This window comes from Typopeltis vanoorti, chromosome 15 (assembly GCF_054136105.1).
Source record: "Typopeltis vanoorti isolate ZY-2024b chromosome 15, IOZ_Tvanoo_1.0, whole genome shotgun sequence".
Classification (NCBI taxonomy): Eukaryota; Metazoa; Arthropoda; class Arachnida; order Uropygi; family Thelyphonidae; genus Typopeltis; species Typopeltis vanoorti.
In genome coordinates, this window is record NC_143563.1 from 22,995,394 (window position 1) to 23,014,802 (window position 19,409).

Here is a 19,409-nt window from a genome sequence, read left to right on the forward strand (position 1 = left end):
GGCAGACGAGGATATATTGTGAAGTCTTTCTATTGGTGAAGAGAGAGATTGACTTTATTTTACTTGAATAACTTCATGGTTTCCATAGATGTTAGAAATAATTACAGTATTGCACTTTACAAAAAAAAAAAAAAAAAAATCATTAAGCATTTAGCTTAGAGTAGTTGGGAACTACTAATTATCTGTACTCAAGATTGGGAGAAAAAAAAAACATCTAGAAATCCGTGTTAACTCAACTCTCTGGGAGTGGTAGAACGTCGTTGACGAGTGAAAGAAAAAAAATGATTGTCTGGTATCCGATCAATCATGTTTCCAGTTGTTTCCTACTGGAAACATGATTGATCGGATGCCAGACAATCGTCAGGTACACCCCTTCATGTTTACAGCATTTTATCCATCTGGTAACAGTGTTATTTCCAGCAGGATAGATCATTTGGGAATGGTTGCAGGAACATGAAGAGACCTTACCATCGTTTATTTGCTTGTTCAATGACTGGATCTCAATCTACTTGTAAAATGAAGTGCAAATAGCTGTTCTTGACAGGATCCTCAGCAACAATCTGCAATAATCGGGGTATGCGGTAGAGTCTACCTGGACCAGCATCCTTACGGAACACTGCCAGTAGTCTACTTTCCTGCAAGTTAATGGTGTTCCGAGAGCTAAAGAAACTCGTTATAAGATTGTATCCAATAAACTGGCCACTTAATATATGTATGTCATCCGAAATAATGTTCAATATAATAAATAGCTTTAAATGAAAAATAAACGAATAAATAAACAAACTCCAAACAGGCATACTGTCCGCCGCAGAATCATGTTCAAGGATCAGGGTCGATCCTAGGAATTTTGTCATCCCATGTCATCCCATGCATATTTTGCCACCCCTTCTCCCTAAAAAAATTATTTTAATGACGTCTTAAAAGCCATGTTTTCTTAAGCTAAGTTTCAACATGTCTGATCATAAATTCTAAATAGTAGCATTAGGTAATGAAAAATGATCATAAACTATATTTTTTACAGAAAGAGAGAAACAATTAACCCTTTAACGTGGAATTTTGTCCCGAAAATGTGGGCATTGGTAATTAAAATCAAACGAAGACGAGTATACTTGTCAAACGCAGAGTAAATGCACCTGCTGTAAATTTTAATTAAATTGTGTATAACAAAGTGGCAATTATTAAAAGTTAGTTTATTTGAAAAATCAGGCATTTTATTGCTCTAAAATTTCACAAATACTATCAATCTAACCTAAAAATATTGTTTTTATAATGTATTACTATTAACTTACATGTAAGTAATGGTCATCACGTCATGCAGAATGAAGAACTGCTAAGTTACAAACATGTAATTATGGTAAATATATATATATATACGTATATTTAGAATTTAGAACACGCGTCATGTCTTAACATAAGTTAATTTACATTTTCACTGATAAAATATAAATCTACTGCTTAAAACGAAACTTTTCTTGCTTTCATATTTGCAAAATCACAAATAAGGCCAGTGAGTGTAGTCTAATTTCTCTAATCTAAGTGTAGTCTAAGGAATTTCCTTATTGCTTAAATGAGATTTACTCTCAGGTCAAGGGCAACCCATGGCCAACAGTGCAATCGGAAATAAATGCAAGATAGGTGTTCTGCTATTGTCAGGACGTCTGATATAACACTGACAGTGCGATATTAAGCGCAACATAATACTACATTATTTTAAATGATTATGATTTTAAAAAATATATACAGTACAATGAAGTTTTATTATGTAAAAATTTAACTAACAATATCCTGAAGTCTTGTTTCAACAGAGAAGGATTAAATGACGTTTTTATGATTTATTTTTCGTACAGTTTAGGACAATTTTGCTGTCCCCCCAAAAAAAAACAAAACAAAACAAAACTTGGCGCCCCGTGCAAATTCACGTGTTGCATCATCGGTAGAGCCCGCCCTGTCAAGAATATTATTGCAAACCTAGACAGCTTATGACAAACATTAGTTGGGTGGGCTCCATAAATTTTGCTGTATTGAGATGAATGGCGTGGCATTCGATTCCCGTCGTCGACGGGAATCGAACCTAGGACACTCCTTCCCCAGGCATATGGTTGCGACGCGCAAAGCTACTGAGGCTAACCGCGCGGACCAAAACACTTTATTTTAGTGAAAATAGTAATTCTTCATCGACCGAATATTATAAATGCATCTAGATATCTTTGACTTCGCTCAATATTAGTTAATTTTTTTATTTAAAAAATAAATCCGATGATCATTCTAGATATTCCTTCTTCGACTTTGCTTCACATTAGTTAATTTTTTTTTTCTGATTTAAAAAAAATAATGAGATTCGATGATCATATCCTATTTTTTTTCATATAAACGACGTTCTATTTTTATATTTTATTAATAGAAAAAATATTAGATCAATACAAAATAATTCACAAACGCCTTTTATTCCCCAGAGGGAGCAAGCGAAGTTCCTTTAGTTCTAACTTTTTATTTTTTTTAAATCGATGAGCCGAGGTGTCTACTGTAAGCCGCGAACAAAGCTGAACTCACGACTACCGATTATTTTGCAGGCATCCGAACGAGAATAAAGTAAACACCTGTCTGGAACTCATGATCTTAAAATTCCAGAAAATAAATTAAATAATTAATAACACAAGATTAACACCACCTCACCAGTTTCTTTCCTAGAAATCGGCATCATTCTAGCTTGATATTATTATATTTCTTTCTATAAGATTAATTACGAAAAAATACATTATAATTCTTCATATATTATTCTTGTTCTAGTTCTTTCTAATTATACTTAAATTATTATTCCAATTATTAAATTCTTTTCATAATTATAATAGGGGAAAAGTAAATTATACTATACTAGCATCATAATTATTATAAGATGTAATATTATTGTATTGTATAATCATTGTATCAAATCAACCTGCACGTAATCCTCTTTAGAAGTAGCATATCTTGTTGATTTGATACTAATTTTTAGCGTTGTAAAACGTTTCTTTCTTCTCCCCCCACTTTCTGTATTATATTTAATTTTTCTTAAAAAATATATTTCTTTAAGTTTGTTTCGTCCAGGTGTCGTAAAGGTTATATTTATGTTATCTGTGTAACTAAAAACAGCGCTTTGTTTATTTATTATTTTATTTTTAAATACGGTATTCCAAGAAACGAACTACAAGTCTCTCAACTAGAGTATGAATCCTGTCGCGAGCTGACCTTGCGATTATTTTGCCGACATGGTTCTGGAAATTCACACTCTGTTGATCATCGTCTACACATAAATGGTTTCTATTCAAATCTATGATGATGATGATGATGATAAAATTAAAAAAGAAATAAAATAAAATGAAGATAGGTCATGAGCTTGCTTAACCAAATCAATCTACAACGTAATTTGAAAGAAGAGGTTAAAATCAATCACCGTACTATCAGTTGGCCGGAGAGTATTTCAACAGGATCTGACAGCGCTCTAATTTAAGCGATTTTGTTCAAAATATGGCAAATATAAACGATCGCGTTTGGGAAAAATATTTAAAATTCACTAAGATTAGTTACAAATGCGAACGTATACTGAATAAGGGGCTCATGGATTTATAAGCCACTTATTCAGTCTACGGCGCCTCCATAACTCGCTCAGTCGGGAAGGACGAAGCCCTTTGGTCGGAAAGACCTGGGTTCGATTTCCGTCAGTGACGTGAGGAACCGTTATGTGGTCTCTTTCGACGAAAAGCTAGTTAGCCGGTCTCATATGTAAGTAGGGTTTTTTCCACCCGGAAAATCCGGTCGCGTGAACACACACGGATTAGTCATGAATCCCTGAGGGTGTGCAGGTTGTGTCGGGCACAAAGGCGCCTGATCATGAGGGGCGCCATTTCAAAACGATAAATAATAGTAAATTTTTATACAATGCTCTTATTAATGAATTAAAACTTTACTACATGGATGTCACGAGTTAAAATAAAGAGTAAGGTGATAAAAAATGAACAGTAAACTCAACAACCGATTAGCCGCTTTGCTTTGAAGTACCGCTTCATGAGTGGTGGGTCAAAGCAGGTTTGTTTTGGAAAAAAAAAAAAAAAGGAAATAAATAAATAAATAAATATAGGAAATAAATAAAAATTTCTTGAAATTAATTTCATTTTAATTTGCAAATTCTGTTTTATGGGGGCGCTGAAATATAACTTTGAACAAGGACGCCTTCTTACCCACGGGGCGGCCCTGCATTTAAGTACTATAAAAATAACAATTTCACTTATGTGTTAAATAAAAAGCATTGCATTTATTAATGTTTACGCTTTATTTCATAATGAATGATGAGTTACTTGTGCATTATATAAGAAATCAACAAGTGCGTTGTATATGTTTAACTTTGTTGAGTTTTGATTGGATGCTTCGACCAAGTCTTCAATCGGCTCAATTAAAGTTTGTTTGCACAAAGAACTTATCTCAAAAAAAAAAAAAAAAAAAAGAGAGAGAGAGAGGAAAAAAAAAAACTTAAATGAACACTGACGTAGTCACTAAAGGTTTGTTATCAAGCATTTACTCATTAAGACAGAAGATACGTTCTTCGCCTCTTTTAATGACATGACACGCCAACAATTATTCGCATTCTATAATTTCGCTACTCACTACTGGGTTATTCGCTTACACTTGGTGTTCTCTTCCCCCGCAACTATTTTCCGAAACTTATCATGAAAAGCTTTCAATAATCCAAAGAGGAACTGGACTGTAATATCAAGACACATTCAGCCTTCTCCGCTATCCGCCACCAAGTCGCTTCTCAAAAGTAATAGAAACTCTTCTGCTACAATGCCTGATGCCGAACAAGGATATTTACCTTAACGATCAGTGTACGCCTACCACCGTACATATATTGCACGTGAGGAGTTTTGCAGTGGAACTTCCCGTAATAGCCGATGGACGGAAAGCGATGCATTAAAGGCTTTCCTGTTACTGCCGGATGGACACACACACACACACACACACACACACACACACACACACACACACACACACACACACACACACACACACACACACACACACACACACACACACACACACAGCGAGATTGGATTATCAAAGATCTAAGCCAGTAAATCTTCTCTGGAATAAAAGATTTGGTAGCCATAGGAAGTCACAGTTCAGCAATAAAAGAATATCTTCTTTCATTGCTTAAATTTATATATAAAATATATTCTTATTCACACGAAAAGATTTATTTACTTGTAAAGAATTATTTTCATATGATGTTATTATGATAGTCATTAAACTAAGTATCACTATAATTTGTCTTCCGGATATTTATACCAGTGAATACAATACTATTATTTTGTAAATAATTACTGCATGATATTGCTTTATTCAGATATTAATGCATCATTTGTTTAGCATTTTAGATTAGATTTTACGTTTAAACTGATTCCTATTATATTGTATGTATGTAATATTTCTTATATAATGTTTGTAATTGTTAATGGTATAAACCCCTCTCTCGATGAGTCTTTAGGCTGTTGAATACAAAGTCCTTAATAAAACATAGTCTCACTACACACTGCGAATTCTAAACAATACAGTAACCTCTGGTATTTTGGTCTTTCACGCTAGCAAGCGCGCCATCTATGGTTACAAATCGAAACTATATTTGTTTTAAATGATGTTATTTCCAACTCTTTACTCTTTATTTCTACCTCTCACGAACTATAATACAGCACCATACTCATTTTCTTTCAAATGTAAGTTTTTTAAAATAATCTCGGCCTTTTAAAATGAAAAAAAAAAAAAGGTGAAGGATAAAAATTTCAAATAACCTTTTTGACATTTAAAAAAAATTAAAAGGTCAAAAGAAGTCAAAAATAAAAAATTAACTTTTTAAATGCACATTTGAAATAAACATTATTAGCGAAAAACCAAAGTAAGTGTGTATTAATATTAATGTGTACGAAACTAGAGATAAATAATGAAGCCGTCAACTAACATGAATTTTTTCTTGAAACATGACATTGTTGGATCCTACTTCGTCTTAATCTGTACCATGGATCCGACATGTTATTTACTACGATGTTCTTAACCTAAAAATAGTTGCTAGTTGGTTTCTAATTCAAATATAGAGAAAATTTATATTTAAAGACTGCGCCACTCTATATCTGAATTAGTTCAAGAATTGAAGAAAAATCAACCCTCAACTATTTCTCCTTAATATATATACTGGCCGAGTATATTTGACTTACTTAATTTACCCGCTTTGGTTCGAATATTTTATGAATGGTGCAGTAAAAGAGATTCAGGCAAAATACAACTTTTGATTAACAAAAACAAACATTTAATATAAGCTATATAACACATACATAAATTCTACTTCTAATTTAAACAATAAAAACAAGTCAAACATTAAGCCAAGTCAATCACATTAGTTCAACCTTCCAAGCCTTCACATACACCTTCTCAGCTTCTGAGTTACAAAGTTCCTACACTTATATAAATATAATAGAACTTCCTGTCTAATCAGTTTTCACACACTTCTCAGTCATGCTATAAGTGATATTGCAGGCACTAATAGTTGAAAATATCTCTCTAACAATTCTTAACTTCAACTCTCAATCACGAAGAGTTTCCACAGTTAAAGTTAGGTTAAGCGTAGCGTAATTAACACTCAATTCTTCAAGCATTGAAATAATACACTAAGATAGTCCTTACCGGAAATAGTTCCTAGTACATCAAATACGTTGTGAGCAAACTTTTAAATTATTTTTATTTCACTTAAAACACATCTACAGGACTTATCCACAGTTATAATTAAAACACTATCAATCGCGCTTCAGAAATCCAGACATCGACTGCAGGGTACTTCAACTATCCTTGTTACCACTCATAAACTAATTAAAACACTGTGCGGTTCTCCTTAGGGCAAATCGGAAATAAGCTGCAGTTCTAGACCAACTGGGTTTATTCAGAATTCTTCCTTGAACGTCCAGCTTTTTATATTATCCGATTACAGCATCAATTTCCCTTTTATTATTACTGCTGGCTTCACTTTCAGCTAACTATAAAATTCACTTCGTCCTTGCTCACTTATAAAAATTATCCTCTTAACTCCTGCCCTTAAGAACCTTTCATTTACTTCTACTTCTCTAGTTTATGCCCTTGCTTCCTTTCACTTCCAAGTTTCCGTCCCCTCTCCTCTACTACGTATATATTTTCTCCTCTTATTTAGCCCACGCTCTCCTTCACTCGCGCTCGTTTATTTCACGCGTCTCTATGACAATCGATAAACGTAAACATTCTCGCGAATGTTACATTAAACAACTACATTCAGTTATTACATAACGTTAAACTTTCACAAACAAGAATAAATAGAATATTTGCATTTCAATAAATGCGTAGTTAAATTACAAATACAAGTTCTTATAATATTGACATAACAATAAATAAAATAACTTATTAATATTTAATACAGTCTTTTCATTATTCATACATATATCTTTGATTAAATAATTAAATATTAGACAAAATTAAGGCAGTTATATGAATATTAAATTTTAAAATAAGTTATATACATTAAATAATATTTACAAGTCTAGCCTTTGTGATGGAAGATCATGTTGGATTCTGAAGCAAATAATAATTACTCTAATCTCTACATAATCAGAATCCAACAGCATCATCACACACTGGGAAGGTAGTCGTCTCTCTCATTTCATAACAAAATGCAATGTTTCATACACTGATGTTTTTTGACATCATATTTGCGTAAACAAAAGGATGTTGACAGTTCACTAACGTAATCGTTAGCGAACTATAAATCTCGTTCTCTCCCCTACTTGCTTTTGCTATGAAGATTGGCCACAGTTAAGAGTGAGGAAAGTTGGGAAACTCTTAAAACCCTTAGTTAAATAATAACGGATAGCTAAATTAAAAAAAAAAAAAAAACACCGAAGAACAGATCCTTTGGCTTCTGTTCAGTAAAAAGAGACGTAGTAAGCTGATGCCCAACTATGTGACGCTCTTTTTACCGTATTATTGTAGATTTTCGTCCATAGGCTGGCTGAATTGTACTCAACTGCCGCGATGAGGAAAGAGTATCCGAGTAGCCTGTCGAATTTCAAAAGTTAGGGTAAAAGAATGCTGCTTGCATCCTTTGCTAAAATGAAGGAAAAAAACAATTTTAATCTCCGGAATGTCAATAGCTTTCATTGCTTTATTCCACTGGCGCCAATGCGATTGCCATTCGCCATGTGACAGCCAAACTGGCAAATTCATGCTCTTCTTCTACTGTGCATTGCCTGTTTATATTGAATAATTCAAACTAAAATTGTAATTCGTGATAATATTTATGCATCACATGTACTCTATGCATTTAAAAGAGTGGCGGGGGGGGGTACGAGTTTTATATTTTAAAATACATCCGTCCTTTAACAGTTACAAATCAGTTTAGGACTGTACACTTTTGAAATTCTAATTTGAACTAACATGGACATTTTTCAATCAACGAGAACAAATGCGTGCATAATTATAAAATATACAAAAACGTTAATTCGATCAGTAAGGTAGCAAAGATTTCCCTTCTCTCCATCGCTTTTTACACTATGGATATTGCAGTTCGCTAATTTTTAAGACGAAAATATGATACCACATGATATTATATTATTATTATTATTACGCTTGGACCTTTATAGAGTCTAGGACTCATCGTGGGAGGTCCGCTGTATGTTATGATATCAGCTTATTTACATCATATCAATTATTTACATTTATAGTAGTTATACGCCTTAGAAACTTTTCTAATGAATATTTTTTTCCTTAATCCAGAAGAAATAATCTGCAACCCCTCTAACCACCATAATACTCAAAACCTTTGTTTTCGTTCACTTCTTGCAGTGCTCTTTTAACAATCCACGTATACAGCATTCTGTCTACTTCGTCTATTATGCAAAATCTTACGCCTGGTGACAACGAACATATTCCTACCAGCTAGCTCTGTGGCCACCCACATTATCTAAATCTTTCTGAAGGGATAATCACATCGGAGTTATTTTTCGTAACACTTTCCGACTATGCGTCACTTGCAGACAACTGAACGTCTTCATTATAAAAAAAAAAATAAATAAATAAAAAATTCTGTGTCATCAATATATAAGTTAAATGGTATTAGCCGTAGCAGAAAACCCTCTTGCACTTCGCTTCTCTCTCGCTCCCTCTGAGACACAGCTTACCCTATGTAACACGTTGATATCTACTGTTTAGCAGTCTCCGATCCATCATCAGTCTATTGTCAATTCTCATCTCCTGCAGTTTACATAACTTGTAGGTGAGAACTTGAAACAGTTAAGAAGTATTTATACATTAAAGTATAATCTTTAGCCCCTTCCGCTAGTGTCGTCACCTTATTATAAAATGCAATCAAAGTACTAAAGCAAGACTTTCCTAAATAAATGCATATTGTCTTTCAGAGTGATTCGTTCTCTTATATTAATCAATCCTTCTAAACGTTCATTATCACTTCAGAAACACAGACTGGATAGTAATTAAATATATCCGTTTTGGATTATTACATGATACCTTCAAGGAGGGATTCCATAGAGGCGATGAGGCCTGGGACTCGACCCTGTACAAAACTACACAACCCATCGTCTGTACTACACCCTAATCCCAACTATACACAGTTTTTCATCTGTTAACTGCATGTATTCCCTGACCAGTTTGCCCGAAGAAGAGAAAGATTCCAATATTAGGATTCCTTGAGTCATGTCGAGAATCAAACACAGGTCTTCTCCAAATGAAAAGAATTCAAATCCAACTGTGGTACAGATGTTTTAAAATAAATATATATTATTTGAAAAAAAAAAAAAACACCTAAATTATTTTGTATTTAAAAAAAGGATATTAATTATCTATTTTTTACATTCAAATATACTGAAACTACAATTTTTTCTAAACTTTATATATACATGGCTGGAAAAAATCATGAATATTTAATATTCATTCTTTCAATAGTATTATAGCAAACTACATCCCCAAATTGTAATAAACTTTTTTTTTTTTCAATGTTTATTAAATTATTACTTTTTAAAAGCTCTACTACTAGTACTACCAGTGGTCCTACCAGGCACTTAAGCGCCCACGACCTTTCCAAGTATTCTTAGACTTCGCAACCGGAACTCGAGGATAAGGTGGTTAGCCCTCTGCCCCCCGGTGTGTCCTATGTCTGTAGATGCGTTTGTTCACGAGGCTGGTTTGCCTTTTCTGGGGGACGATTAACCCGAGTTTCCGGGTGAAAGAGACCAGATAAAAGTTCCTCACGTCACTGACGGGAATCGAACCCAGGTCTTTTCGACTAAAGGGCTTCGTCCATAACGACTGAGCTACGGAGGCTCTTTAAAAGTCCTATGCTCTTTAGAAATGTGAACAGAGCGTTCGCATTTCATTCAACATAAAATCGGTGTTTATTCAGTCATGTGACAAAATTCTTTTGATAAAATTCCAGTTAATGAATTTGCAGTACACGCTAAATTATTATTATCAACAGATCCCCATGGAGTCAAGGGTCATCGTGAGAGGTCCCACTCTCACATACACAGTTCATCATACCTCGACTCGAAGGCATTCACTGTCTCTGCACTCACTACACTCTCAGGCAATGCAATCACCCCACTCTCCATGCAAAAAATCTACTCCTCCTCATCCCCTTACTCACACCCACCTTATACAGCTTCTAAGAATGGCCTCTTGTTCTCCCCGCTGTCTCTAGATATTCTACGAAAAATCTCATGCACGCTAATCTGGTAATTATCCCTTACCAATTTATACGTCTCAATTATGTCTCCCCTCATCTTTCTATCCACTAGACTGAAATTTGCATTCTCTCGATCTGTCCTCATATTCCACATTCCACAGACCAGAAACCAACTTAGTTAATCGTCTCAGGACCCTCTCCAACATCTCACTATACTTTTGAAAACCTGGCGACCAAATCTGTGCACAGTAATTTATATGCGGTCTGATTAAAGTCTTCTACACGCAGTTTATTATACATGATCATTAATAAATATTATAAAAGAATACGCTTTTTTGTATCGAAATCAGATTTAAACTTGATAAGGAATGTCTTCCTTAATGGTTTTTTGTATGGATTTAATCTAGCCGTGCGAAGTTTCTCTATTTTTTCATCTCTAGACATTAGATTTAATCCAAGAAGTACAGAGTTGGTAAAAGAGACATTTTAAAATGAATAGATTAAACAATTACGATATTTTCCAGTAAAAGTATTATTTAAATGAATACTGGCACGAAAAAATGCAATTTAAACGATAAAGTCTTCATCGATAATCATGATTACGGTTGATTCTGAAAATCCAGATATATTTCACTATTAAATCCTCATGTTTAATAAAAATACGTTGCACTACAGCATTATTAAACCTCATAATCATTCGCCATTACTTACCGATAACAGCGATATTTACTTGCATCAATATTACGTACATAACGTGCAATACAGTTAGCATAAAGATAATTCGATTCTAATTAGAGCAGACGAAGATGAGAGATATATTTCTCACTTTATGACATAGTAGTAGAGGGCGTTTGTACATAAATTTCATGTTACATAAAAAAGTCAAAGTATTTTGTTATGAAAAATAAAATATAGTACATGTATAAATTTTCAGATTAGAAAGACATCACTTTAACACATTTTAAAAATAATAAATAAAATCAGTTTAAGAAAAAAAGTTAATACTAGCAAAATTCGATTACTGAAATTAATTATATGAAAAAATGCATTTGCTAAGTGAATCGTAAGAGCAGAGTTGATATCGTTACTATTGTCAAGGCATGATATAATTCCAGCGAACTTTTTTTTTCTTTCTTTCCCTGTAATAAACCATACTTGCCACAAGATTTCCTTACTATGACTGTTAAAAATAAATTATACCGTTAGTGTAAATTTAGTAATTTACACTAACGCTTGCTAGGAGATATTTTTTGCTTTAATTTAAGGGAAGATTATTTTATGTTAATGAATAAATATTGATAACCGAGACTGCATTTCTTTAACGGACATTCTGCACTTTTTGGTTTGCTTGTTTATTTATTTACAGACTCAGGTCGTTGCATTTCCTTGACTTTCTTTGGTTGCAGCAATGATAAAATTTTCCATTGAGTGGAGTATTGATTGGTCTTCACGAATTTCTAAAGCAGATTTACTGCACGTTTAAAAGAAATATTGATATAACTTTCACATCAAGACATTTGAAAGTGACTCCAGTGTTTACATGAAACATTTCACGCTACATTGGTGAAATCCAGTAATCTAACTCATAATAAAGTAGTACAATACCTAGGTGGAAATCGTAACTATTGTATATGTGTTCCTTTGCAACCAGTCCTAGATTTTTGGGTAGCTTAACGAATTGGTGAGTATTCTTATCTGGCTTAAACAAATGTCTTCTTATCTTGCTATGTAGATACTGGCATCGCATCTCGAGTTGTTCTTCCGCACACCAGTCATCAAAGCATAGCAGAACCATTAGCGAAAATGACAACATCAGTACAAGTCGAAGCCTGTGTTCACAAATCAGATATCGATGCAGCACGGGGATTCCAAAACGTATTCCTGAGAAGAGGATCAAAAGCAGCTACGACCGAACAAAGACGGGAATCTAAATCGACTTCAATGGACGAGGTTCTCGATTCTTTGCTGGCTATTCCACCTAGTTCTCGATCATCCAGTCCGACTTCTCCGCGTCATACGAGTCCTATTTGGCAGCGATCTACAAGTCCTGCGGTCCGTTCTCTCACAGGAGCCATCAGCCCGCTACCTCCAAGTGCAGAGGAGATAGGAGAACATCCCGTTTTCGATCCGGAGATTATGGACAACCAGGAACTCGATCAGGGTAAGGACACTGACGCAGCTGCCTTATCTGCAACATTGTCCCTTCCATCACCCGAAACCTTGCCCCCACCCCCTCCGGAGTTATACCAGAGCTCAGAGATGACCAATGGTTCCTTCTGTCACAGCACTGAGGATCCGCGAAGGCAGTCCACGGACAGTTTCGGCCACTCATCAGATACGGCAGCCACAGCAACCACTGTCCAGGAGGTACTGAAGCCCTCAGGAAAGGCTGACCAGGGTAAGTATGATCAAATTGCTAGTGCTTGTTTACGCGGGTCTAGTGAATGCATTGACGTGCATGAAACCCTCTATTCAAAACCGAGTTTGAGCATGTCCAACGAATCATTGAATGCTGATGTTGGGTTGTGTGGAATGCATGAATCCAAATGCACAATCCCTGGCTTTCGCACTTCCTTTAACATGCTTTTGCACTGTATTGGATTGTCCTTTGTGCATGATATTAATAGGAAATATGCTCCTAATTCACTGCATGGCGATCAACTAATAATATTTCCAGATTGTTCTTTAGTGAATTCCTCTACAGAGATTGAAATCACGAAAACGCCGGTGGAAAATTATCCTCTTGTGGTACCTGCATGTCCTAGTGTGCATGCCCCTGAGCCTTTTGTTTCCGAATCATCCTGCATGACTAAAGCATCACTCTCTGTCCTCTTTAATAACCAATTTTTAGGAAAAGTGATGGATGATCTGTCTGTGTCCCTTGTACAAACACCGATGTCTTCTGTCATGAGCACTCACCCAGACGACGGTATAGAGAAAGACCGTGTTGTCTCTAGCACATACGTGTGTTCTCCGACTAAGCCTGATATTCTAATTCTTCACTCCACTACAGGACCAGAAATGTCTGTCAAAGCGACAACCGGAGCCACGGACGAAGCCGTCAATGAGGAAAGACCGCCAACGCCTTTAACTGTTCCCCGGAAAAAAATGGCCCAACCGTTGACGCTTGTCTCTGGTGGTCAAATGAAGTGTTATCGTCCCAAGTGTAATAAATCACTTCCGGTCGAAGAAGCCCGTGCAAAATTCCGAACATGTCCAAATTGCTACACTTATTACTGTAGCCGACAATGTAGAAAGATGCACTGGAATCGACACAAAGATCAATGTCCGTATACTCGAATCAGTAACCTTTGTAAGCAAGTCTTGATGAAAGCTCGGGATGATTCAGTTTCTAGACGTCATTTTTCAACCTGCGCTCGTCGAGGATTGCTGTCCCGTGGTCGGGGAGCAGTGAAATTAGTGTTCTTATCACCAGAAGATGCTTTGGATTATATGTGCAATGGATGGGATAGCGGACGAGGACAAACTCTTTATGTTGCCCGCTCCGATCTGTTACCACAAGAAATGGGAGCAGATGTGTTCAGTCAAGTGAGGACATTTTGCGAAAAGTACAATCCAGACCGGAAGTTTATTCTTTTGGTTGCAATCTACGTCACCAATGAAATTCCCACCATTCCAGGCAGCTGCGTGGAACGAGAAGTGATTGTCAGAGGAGCCAAACTTCATCTGTCACCATCTATGCCTGAAGACGATGTTCAGACATTAATTCTCACGGTCACTAATGATTTGCAGTCACCCGAATCTAGGAAAACAGAAAGAGAAGATCGAGAAAGAGGACTCAGTGCAATTAGAGAACAGCTAGAGTCTCGAGGAGTAGATTTGGTGCGTAGTTTTCCAGATATTTATGCAAAGCTATTAGTGTTTGTCGAAAAGAACGAGCCTTTTGTCCCTTTTAACATTTTCCCAATGGATCAGAGAAGTGGTAGAATGTTTATGTGCATTATTCTCCCTTGGGCCGATGGGGACATCATTTTCAATATTTCCTCTAAAACTTCCACTAGCAAATCTCGTCGTCGGTGGATTCTTTGAACTTAAGACAGCCAAACAGACAAAAGAAAACAAACCTTAAACCTTTATGTGTTCATGGTTCCTCTTCTGCCCAGGATATCTTGTTTTTTCCTGTGATTTTAAGAGATAAATATGAATTCAGAATGTAACGATTACCAAGGACGTGACCTTCAAATGAACTTCAAGATCTGGAGATCTGTTTAGTGAGAAAAGTTTTCTTAACTTGCATATTTCTGGGGATCTATCACTTTGACATTGACTTTTCCTCTTTGCTCTTAACAGATCCTGGGTGCTGATCCTTTATCAAAAGCATCTTATCTGTGAAGCAAAAACTTCGAACTTATTGATCCACTTATTCTGTGAATGTGTTAAAATATACCATATCTAAGAAATATATCAGATTACTAATCGTTTTAATATGTTTTCTGTGTAGTTGTTGATTGGTTAGCTCACTGTATACAAGCTGTCGTGTTTCTTGAATTTTATGAATCTGTTGTAGTTTTCTTTTTTTCTTTTTCTTTTCTTTTCTTTTTTAATCAGCACCAATGTTTATATTAACATCAAAGATTTATGTTTCACTGTCTCATTTGTTTCAAGATGTTTTTTGAGAGGAATCGATGGATTTTTAAGCACCTGAGATTTATCGCAAAAGCCACGGATAGGACTCCCAATTTCCCTAATTCATAAAGAACGTGGTGATTGTACATGTTTGTTAGTTGGTTGTGCTGGAAGGGGGGGGATTCAAGTCCCAAATCTTCTTAGTTTATGATCTTTTAACTTCAATCTTTTTTAAGCTTCCAGATATTCTTATTTCAAGATCACGTTTTCAATATTATTAGTTCCTAATTAATAGGCTGACCATATTTCCTTGAGACGAAAACGGGACGGGGTTTATGTAATATTCTGTATTACATAAACAGATCCTGTTTATGTAATAGAGATTATTATGTAATTCATGAAAAAGACGATAAAAAAAGTTTTATTACTTAAAAATATTGAGCTTACATTATTCTTCAGTGACAGAACCCATACAAAAATTTAGGTAGACGTAGAGGGGGACTGTATTTCATCTCGATTGTACCATGAATATTTCTCCGATGAAGTGATCTTACGCAGCAAATTCCGGTCTTTCAACACCTTATCATAAAACTTCTCACATTCCATGACACAATTTTGTTTTACAACTAACATAACTTGTGGTCAAAGGAGAAATCTAGATTTCTCCTTTGACCACATACTGTTCATAACAGAAAATATTCCTGGAAGACAAAGAATAAACTACAATATTACAAAAGTCTTGAAAGTCTAGGCGTTTTTCGCTCTTTTCAGAAAAAAATCTGTACCCATCTATCAGATATAGGAATGTTTTCTGTATTCCATGTATCCAACTGCCTCGCAATTATAGATTTTATGAGGGTCCACTCAGTAGCGTAGCCAGGGGGGATGCGGAGGGAGCGATCCGCCCCGGACGACACTTTGAACCTTTTTGAACTTTTGCAGTTAATTCTAAAATACAGTCTCGAGAACTCAGTTCTAAATATTGTTAATACTACTGCCAATTTTCCTCGCAATTGCTGTAAGTGTTGCTAGTTGTGAGAGGAGTTTTTCTAAATAAAATTGATTAAGAATTACCTGCATTACTATGAAATAGACTTCGCCATTGTCATCGACGATTTTGCTAACAGAAAAGCAAGAAAATAACATTTTAGAATGTTGAAATTAAAGTTTTACTTCAAAAATAAACAGTGTTTTAATTTATTTCCCTATACGTCGTTTTGACTTTTTGTAGTATTTTTGGGGCGCGACAAACTCAGGGACCTCCCCGAGCGGCAACAGCTCTTGCTACGCCACTGGGTCCACTCATCGAATACACGAGTTTCTTTTGTTTCTGTGTGTGTGATGAGTTCCTCGTTCAGGCTTTCCTGTATTTCTTTCCATTCAGATGTCTTTCTTAGTAGCACCCACTTGAACTTCTCAGTGTTTCCTAAACTGCACTTCCACTTGTTGACATATTCTACGCTTGTTTCATAGAAATTCTCAACTACCTCAAAAAATTTAGCCTCATTGATTTCTCCTGAATCTTGACATTTTCAGTTGTCTTTTGATATCAGTAGTTACAAACACTTTACTTTTTCTGGACTCTAAATTGTTTACAAGATTTTCAATGTTCTTGCTACTTCTGTAGCTGAAATATTATCTCTTTCAATTAAGCAAATGGCGGTCTTGTATTGGAACGTAGACACTTGCTTTCAAATGACAACCACAAATTCAAATAGGGATCTTCAAACAATTTTCGCAACATAACAGGGCATTTTTCTTGAGAACGAAATCAAGAACGAAACATGCTTAAAATTCTTGTTAAGTTTTTCCATGCTTAAAATTCTGTCAATTGGTGGCCCCAAGAACAAAAATCTCGTATTTCCATGCTCTAACAATTTAGCGTAATTGTTTCCTGCAAAGTTACAAAATTTTTTAGTTCTTCAACTCTGATTGTGTATACATTGAAGTATTTGTATACTTTCACTGCAAAATTCAATCTCAATTGGTAAACAGTCGACAGCAGCAGAACGCTACAGCAGAACAGACGCCTCGTCTGAGACGCGCAAGTGTTGCCAACATGTATTTTTTATTTTCTCTGAATAAGTCACTGCAAATATCGATTTGTTGTTTCAAGGATACTTGTGACATAGGACTGAATGATGTAATCACAAGAGAGATATTTATTTAACCAAATATTTTGGTCTGGAAATATTTGGTTAAATATTCAAGGAAAGCGTGGAGGCCTTGCTCCATCGCTCCAACCTGAATCGTAATGATTGTATGTCTATATCAAAAACCTGAGAAAGTCTAATCAAGATTATTAATTAATTAATTAATTTTTTTTTTAATAGCAAATTCAATCATGTTTCTACTTCAAAATATTCCGTTTCATACTCAGTGATATAACATCACGCGGCGTGTTCTAATTTTAACGATCTATTGTTAGTATTCTAGCTTGTATTTTTTAAAACTGTTCTTGTAATACCACTGAAGATGGTCTGCTATTTCCAGACCGAAATATTTGATTAAATAAATATCTCTCTTGTGATTACGTGATTATATCATTCTGCAAATATCGATGTTTAGTATCGAACAATGCGACTCCATGGTTATACAAATTACTGGTATCCATGATATCGATATACGATTATAGGTTATGAATAATAATTTATGATTGATCAATATTAAAGTATATTTATAATTTTTATTAAAAACGGGACAAAATTGACATTTTTATTAAAACGATGGGACGGCCGGGAAATATGAAAAAACAACAACAACAAAAAAAAAAAAAAACGGCACTGTCAGCATATTGTTTAGGCAACTTTCTGAAATGATCCACGTTCCATTAGACTACTCCTAACCAAAATCTTGATTAGAAGTAGTGTAACAGGCACGTGAGGCACATCAGGTGGCTGTCTCCGCCCTCTAGTTTTTTGTTAATAAGGTGGAGAGTTTTGTGGATTTACTGACCATTATTTGTTTCAAGTTTCAACAGGTCAGTGACGTTCTTGTTGACACCAGTTGAGATTTTATTATTAATTTCTGTCGAAAAGCAATATGATAATGACTGCTGAATCGTGGTTACAGGCAAATTCATCGAAAAGCAGTTAATCGAATGCAATTCAACAAAACAATTCAAAAAAAAAAAATTGCACACACATCTTCACCCCACATGCCTTATAATTCATTTTTCGGTGAACTGTATTTTCGATGAATTGTTGTTTTTCGATCAATTGCGTTTCGATGAATTGTGTTTTCGATTAACTGCTGATCGGTGAATTGCTTTTTCGAGGAATTGCCTTTTCGATTAATTGTTGTTCGATGAATTGATTATTCGGTGAATTGCTTTTTCGATAAATTGTCGTTCGATGAATTGTCTTTCGGTTAACTATTTTTCGGTGAACTCTCCGGATACCCTGAATCGTACATTTTGCATTTCATGCATAACTTCTTAATTTCATGCATAACTTAACTTCTGTGGAGGTGAATTATGTCATATTTCGCCCATCTTGAATTGGAGTGACATTAACAGCATGATTGTCGTTTATGCTGGGTATATTTAACCCCTTTCCCCCAAAAAGAAACGTGCCAGCTCTAACTTGCATCTTTTCAATGGGGAGGGGGAGGGGGTTGGTGCGGAGGAGCGATGTAAGAGTTCTCAGTTTTTCTAGCCAGTCAGAGTAATGATTGTTCTGTTATACCATGTTCTTGTATTACTCACTCATATTGTGCGCTCATTTATCTTTCATTCCAGACCTCAATAGTGAAATACAGAACTGAAATACTTACTTCAATGCTGGAGTGTGTGTGTGTGTGTGAGAGAGAGAGAGTTCAAATATTTTAGCTACTGCTTATTACCGTTTTTTTTTTTTTTTGGTTCTGAATTTACTGTTTCTATATTCAATGAATCATAATTGTACTTCTGATATTTTTTTCGTGCTGTCCTTATGAATTTTAACTTGACGATGAGTTCCTCTCAAAAGATATCTTTAATTTTATTTCAGTATTACATTTGTTGCATTATATATTATGTATGCAAACATTGGTAAACGGATCTGTTTGCCAATTGGTCTGTTCCATTATAATAAGTGATATC

The 19,409-nt window shown here is 35.2% G+C and overlaps 1 protein-coding gene across 2 annotated transcripts in view; it reads left to right on the forward strand.

Annotated features, from left to right (window-relative positions):
* LOC150098494 (uncharacterized) overlaps positions 1 to 16,562 on the forward strand; it is a 128,564-nt gene extending 112,002 nt beyond the window's left edge. The window contains exons 2-3 of one of the 2 annotated variants that reach the window (XM_090405310.1): positions 12,474 to 12,902; positions 13,027 to 13,236. In XM_090405310.1, the coding sequence (XP_090261436.1) occupies positions 12,474 to 12,902; positions 13,027 to 13,115 (518 nt within the window). In that variant the 3' untranslated portion in view covers positions 13,116 to 13,236. Of the gene's footprint in view, positions 1 to 12,473 lie in introns of both variants that reach the window. The other variant, XM_090405309.1, reaches the window with a different exon arrangement.
* Positions 16,563 to 19,409: the final 2,847 nt, after the last annotated feature.